The following is a 5,998-nucleotide window of genomic DNA, read 5'->3' on the forward strand; positions in this document are numbered from 1 at the left end:
TTTGAAACATTTAGTACATAAATTTTGATATACCCCTGCTTAGACCCCGTTCTAGAAACATCATCCGTGTATTAATTAATAAATATTTTATACTACGTATTTCATAAATACAAAGTAGATAGAGTTAAGTATCCGTGAAAATAATTCTTACTTAATCATTCAACGAGCAATAAATAATTAAATATATACGCTCGAACCTTTGATTACATTAATCACTGTAGGTGTACTCGGAAACTTTATAATTTAAATAAAATGTTGGTCCAATATAGTTAAATCTCGCACAACTACTAGTAATTAGAAAAAGACTTTCTAAGAAAGGCACACAAAAAGAAAGTGACCTTCCACTACAACTCTCATCAACATCATCATCTAATCGCCAATCAACCACGTTTTGTAGTTGTATATAATTATTATTCCCCATTTCTCTACTTGGAATCTTTCAATACCCAGTATTAATCAAAGAAAAACCAGATAAGATTGGTGGTTGTCTCAATTATTATTATTAACCCATATTTTATCCCCTTTTTCTCTTCATTATTGTTCCTACTATAATTCCTATTTACAGGTATTCAAAGTTCTCATCTTTCTTGTTTAATTTTTAAGTCATTTGTGAAATTCAAGTTTTTTCCAGGTTTGATTTCTGGGTTTTTGATCTTTTTGTTTAATTAATTGGTTTGTTAATCATGGGTTCATTTTGTTTTTTGGCTTCAATTTCTTAATTTTTGTGGGGTTTAGGAATATTAATTGGTATGATTAGTGGGTATTTATCCGAATTGTGGATCAAAGTTTCAAACTTTGACAAAATTTTTGTGGTAAATTATTAAGATTTTTTGTTTAATTAAATTCCGTTACACTTAATTAGTTGTTTATCAGATAATCAGCTGTTTTTGCGGCATGATTATCGTGCTTATGAGAGTGATAAGTGGTTTGTTTTAACTTCTAAGGTCACGTTTCTTTCACTTCAAAACTCTGAAGTTTCTCAGGCACTTTATATTGGGTTTAGTTTGAAGCTTTTATTTGAAGCTTAAATTTGATGAGACAGAAAAATTCTTAGTTGTGTTTTAGAGTATCTTTTAGGTTTCTACCTTCTAAGTAAGTCAATTTCTTGCAATTTCTAGATTTTATATTTCAGGCTGTTTGAGTCCTTTTTCCTGAGTTTACTTTGTTTAACTTTTCATGATGATATGACTATGTTCACACTTCGTGTATGTAGAATATTTCTGTTGAATTTTAACTAGATTGGCTTCGTTGTAATTTATTTTAAATTTTAAACATCTCTCTTGAGTTTGGGAGATGGTGAATCCATCCTCAGACTTTGCACTGCTTATAATTTTTAAAGTGTACAAACATGTTCTTAAAATTTTAATTTAATGTTGTGCTGAAACAGTATTCTTATTCCATATAGTTTGCTAGTTGTTCTCAAATTTGGTCTATTACTGTCTTCTGATGCAGGCTATTGTTAATTTAAGCTCATATATTGGTGGTACATAGTATCTGGATTGTTAAATCATGGGTTCAGAAGGTCCTGCACCATCACCAGTAACGGTTCATGTGACGGGTTTTAAGAAGTTCCACGGAGTTGCTGAAAATCCAACTGAAACGATTGTGCGTAATCTGAAAGAGTACATGGAGAAGAAGGGTTTGCCGAAAGGGTTGGCTCTAGGAAGCTGCAATATTCTTGAGACTGCAGGACATGGAGCAGTTGTTCCTCTTCATCAGACGCTGCAATCTGCAATTAACGAGAATGATTCAGAATTGCCTAATTCAGGGAAAGTTATTTGGGTCAGTTCCTCTTTACTTCTACATGTTTTTTTCAAATAACCTTTGATGCAGAATAGTTGTTTCAAGTCTTGTTGTTTCCCTTCCTGAGATCTGTTGTAATTAAAGCTGAATCATGACTTTTCTAAAAGCCGTTGAAGGCGGTGATTCTGTCAACGTGGAGTGCTTGACTTGTGCACTTTTGTTCTGCCTATACGATACGTTGACCATCATACTTTGAGTAACCTATTAGCTTTCACTTATTGAAGAAGTTTTATGGTATGATCATGGATTGCTTAGATAGTGATACAGACCCATTAGAATCCAAGAAATGGTGAAAATTTGTCAGTTTTAGGTTCCTATTATGTTTTTAGCAGCAGCAATAAAAGGCTATATAAAAAAAGGTTTCTGTACTTGGGATAAGAGGATTAACATTGCGCTTCTTATGAGAATAATATTACCTGGCTCTGCTCAATTTCTGATTCTGTAATGTGATTTGTGCGTTAGATTGTCACAAACAGTTATGTTTGGCCTATGTGGGCAGGAGTGAAAGGAAGTAGCTTTATGTTTGGTTATATAATCTGTTGTTTAAAGTAGATTTTCTGGTTATGAATTGAATCTGAATGTCACTTTTCAATCGTTTATACAAATGATCTATTCTATCTCGTATTGGTAAATACTCTCTCCTCATTATAAAACTTGGAAGCTGGATTAATGTTGAGGTTATTCTTTTTTTTTTTTTTTTTGAAAAAAATGTTGAGGTTATTCTGGTTAGACCATACAATGAGATATTATACAGCCTACAAGAATGAGAACCAAACCATCCTAGGATCAGTGTACAACCCCCTAGCGCCCCTCCCCGTTCCCCCCTAAAGAGAAAGGGTCCTTGTAAAAAATATTTTGTGGTGCGCTATAATGTTATGATGGATTTTTGTTTGTTTACTGCAGTTACATTTAGGAGTTAACAGTGGCGCTACACGATTTGCTATTGAGAATCAGGCTGTCAACGAAGCCACTTTTCGCTGCCCTGATGAAATGGGATGGAAACCTCAGGTTATATGGATTCCCTCTTGTTATCCTCCTCTGTTTAAGCTTTTCACTTTTACTCCGGTGTCTAATTCTTTCTCTATTCACTTGCAGAAAGTCCAGATTATTCCTGCAGATGGAGAGATCACTAGAACAAGAAAGGTAATTTTGCACTTTTCTTATCCTTTCATTACTATGTGCTCAAACACTCTCATCTTTTTGTTTAGTGCTGAAAACCACCTTAAGATGAATACTGGATAATATTAAACCACTTATATTACAGTTTTTTTTTGAGTGTCAAAGCGATCTTTGTGAGATATGATGAATGTTGTTTAGTTGTTTACCTAGTATCTGAATAATTGGATTTTGTTTCAGGAAGTTGGGATATATCGTTATGTTGTTTATGTTTTCATGAGTACAAGCAATTGCTTTTTTCTTTCTTCTTGGTTTTTTTTTTTTTTTTTTTTGGGGGGGGGGGGGGGTGTTGCATCAATCGCAATTAATTAACATACACTGTAGTAAGTATAAATTATACTAGTAATATTAAAATTGCTCATGCAAATATTAGGTGAAAGACTGATAAATATTCAAGGAATTAAAGAACCTGAAGGAATGTTCTGATGTTGAAAACAAAAAAAATTATCTTCAACGAGAATGAAAAGTGGACATCCGTGTTCAAGTCTCCCAAACAGGTTTTCTTGTTTGTAGAACAGCTCTCCAGATTGTGTTAATTATCTCTTGAAAAACTACATTCTCTCTGATTTACAAGTTCTCTCTCACAATAGACTGTTGACTATATTGAACACTAATTTCTGTAAAAAGTGAGGTTGGAGATGGAGTACTGGAAACTTTTGTCTCTTGGAAGTGCCAAGGGTTTACGTGTATTTAAGAGTGCCTGCCCATCATAATTTAGTTTTTTTTTTTTTTTTTTTTTTTTTTTGAGGAACATCTTAATATAGGTATTAAACTATTAATAACCTGATAAGTAAATTCACTTGGTCTAGCAAAATATTTGCCAAGGACATCATCAATAAACTGCTAAATAATTGTGCTAGACCATTAACCTTCAATGCACCCTGTCAGTGAGTAATGGATTTTTCGTCTACTTTTGAGCTTTAACTTGCCGGCAAGGTGTGCAAGTGTTCTCTCTTTTTGCAGTTTGAGAGGCAACTGCTATTTTCTCCTATAATTCTTTCTCTGAGTTCTACTCTAATAGACTAGTAAGGGAACTTATCAAGTACACTTAATTCACAAGTTTCCCTACCATTCTATTAGAAATTTAGAATAGAACTCAGAGAAAGAATTAGTATGTTGATGTTTCGTTTTAAGTTGTTGTCCGTCTGGGATCACATGTTGCCAATATTATCGATTACTCCTTCAATTTCGTTTAAGTCATGTATGTAGGGTTGTAGTTGTATCTTTTTTTTTCCCCTTTTTGTAAAAATATAATGGAATGATTGTAGAAGTCGTTATCATTTCATTGGTATTTCAACTAACTAGTGAATTGTTGTTTATGACGAACATATAATTGTCCAGTGATACAAGAAAAGTTATAGTTAAGTACTACTCATGAATAATATAATATGAAGCTCTAAAATCTTGAAACTAAGTCGTTATGCATTTTTTTCTTATTGTATTATTGATAGCACTTCAATTTTCCATTGTTTAAAAGTCATTTTTATTTTTTATCCAGACTTCACTCGCCGTTGAGGAGATTACATCGGTTTTGACAAAAAAAGGTTACGAGGTGATGACATCCGATGATGCAGGCCGCTTCGTGTGTAACTATGTCTACTACCATTCACTCTGGTTCGCAGAGCAAAACGGGACAAAGTCCCTATTTGTACATGTGCCCCTATTCTCTACTATAAACGAAGAAACCCAGATGCAGTTTGTAGCTTCCCTATTGGAGGTACTTGCATCCTTGCCGTAGCACTCTAGGTAGCAACTCACGTCTTGTCCAGTGCTTGTGTGAGTTTGTATTGTTGGGTTTGTATTCAGAGTGCAGGAGAATGGAGGCATGTTTGTTACATGCCGGAGGAAACCGTCTTAAGTTACTAATTACATCTTGGGCTCTCTCTTTTCTATCAATCTTTTGGCTAGTATTCCAAAATTTCATTAGAATATATGCAATTTGCTTTGATAATGACCAAAGATAATCAGGAAGAGTCTTTAAAACTCCATTTGATTCCAGGAGTTGTAGACAATTATTTTTTACTAAAACTCTTAAATGGTATTATAATGATAAGTATTAAGTTTAACAGTCCTACACTCAACTACTTCATCATTGACTCATGGAAAGCAACTTAATAATATACTCAGATGTTTTGAGCATTATTATACTAGTTGATGTTATTATGAGGCGATGACTGGACTTGACTAAGCTAATTAATTAGCAACAAATATCAAAATCAAGATTATATCTTTGACAAAAGATATAAAGATTATATCTTTGATTATAGGATTAATTGATTAAATGATCTGTTTCATGAAATAGTGTCAATAAGGATAAGGACTACCTTATATTCGTACTTGTTGCTAATTAATTAGATTAGCCAACAAGCTAATTAAGTGTCATCTTCTGACTTTAATCACAAGCTTTCAAACCTTTAATAGATGTTGTTAACCCCCCTTGAAAAAATCCTACTTCATATAACCTCAATTCTTATCACAATTTCCATCAAATCTTAACATTCAATAACATGAACTTGCAAATAATGATTATAATTATTATAATAGTTAATAATAGTAATTGACGATATATGCTACTAATATTATGCATGGTTATGTTTTAGTACGGAAATTATTGAAAATTCAATGGGCTACATGGAGTATTTAGTCCTTGAAAAAAAAAATCCATATATGTGGTTTCTTTTATAGATTTGATCTCATGACCTCAAGATTAACATTAATATCTTCTGATTTATCAAGCTAAGCTTCGTCTAGTGATTAGCATTGTACCTTCCAACCTTGAAATTAGGTGTTCAATCCCTACTAGTGATATTTTGAGGGTGGAGATCCTTTACCATTTCCCCCTCAATTCATTAAATTATAAAATTTTGGAGTGTTTTTTTTGTTTCTTTTTTGAAGTGAAATATTAATAATTTAAATAATTTAAATTATATTAACCTAGAGTGAAGCTCGAGTCAAGAAACTAGTTTCATCGATAAAAAAAAAAAAGTAAAATATTTCTAAAATTGAGTTACCTCAAAGA

The 5,998-nt window shown here is 32.6% G+C and overlaps 1 protein-coding gene across 3 annotated transcripts; it reads left to right on the plus strand.

Annotated features, from left to right (window-relative positions):
• The first annotated feature begins 322 nt into the window (after positions 1 to 322).
• Positions 323 to 5,043, plus strand: LOC110701215 (pyrrolidone-carboxylate peptidase-like). Of its 3 annotated transcripts, none has more exons than XM_021878822.1 (5): positions 323 to 631; positions 1,453 to 1,782; positions 2,707 to 2,811; positions 2,899 to 2,946; positions 4,478 to 5,043. In XM_021878822.1, exons 2-5 carry the CDS (start codon positions 1,510 to 1,512, stop codon positions 4,715 to 4,717), a joined length of 666 nt encoding a protein of 221 aa, XP_021734514.1. In that variant the 5' UTR covers positions 323 to 631; positions 1,453 to 1,509; the 3' UTR covers positions 4,718 to 5,043. The 3 variants fall into 3 exon arrangements, with proteins under 3 accessions (XP_021734514.1, XP_021734513.1, XP_021734515.1); XM_021878821.1 differs by having other exon boundaries at positions 326 to 565; XM_021878823.1 differs by lacking the exon at positions 323 to 631 and adding an exon at positions 1,069 to 1,092.
• Positions 5,044 to 5,998: the final 955 nt, after the last annotated feature.

This window comes from Chenopodium quinoa, unplaced genomic scaffold (genome assembly GCF_001683475.1).
Source record: "Chenopodium quinoa cultivar QQ74 unplaced genomic scaffold, ASM168347v1, whole genome shotgun sequence".
Lineage (NCBI taxonomy): Eukaryota > Viridiplantae > Streptophyta > Magnoliopsida > Caryophyllales > Amaranthaceae > Chenopodium > Chenopodium quinoa.

Bases quoted from the DNA above. Each gene is read 5' to 3' on its own strand.
- LOC110701215 (XM_021878822.1), top strand. From the start codon at position 1,510: ATGGGTTCAGAAGGTCCTGCACCATCACCAGTAACGGTTCATGTGACG. The intron at 2,812-2,898 runs GTTATATGGATT...ATTCACTTGCAG, and splicing joins AAATGGGATGGAAACCTCAG to AAAGTCCAGATTATTCCTGC. The intron at 2,947-4,477 runs GTAATTTTGCAC...TTTTTTATCCAG, and splicing joins AGATCACTAGAACAAGAAAG to ACTTCACTCGCCGTTGAGGA.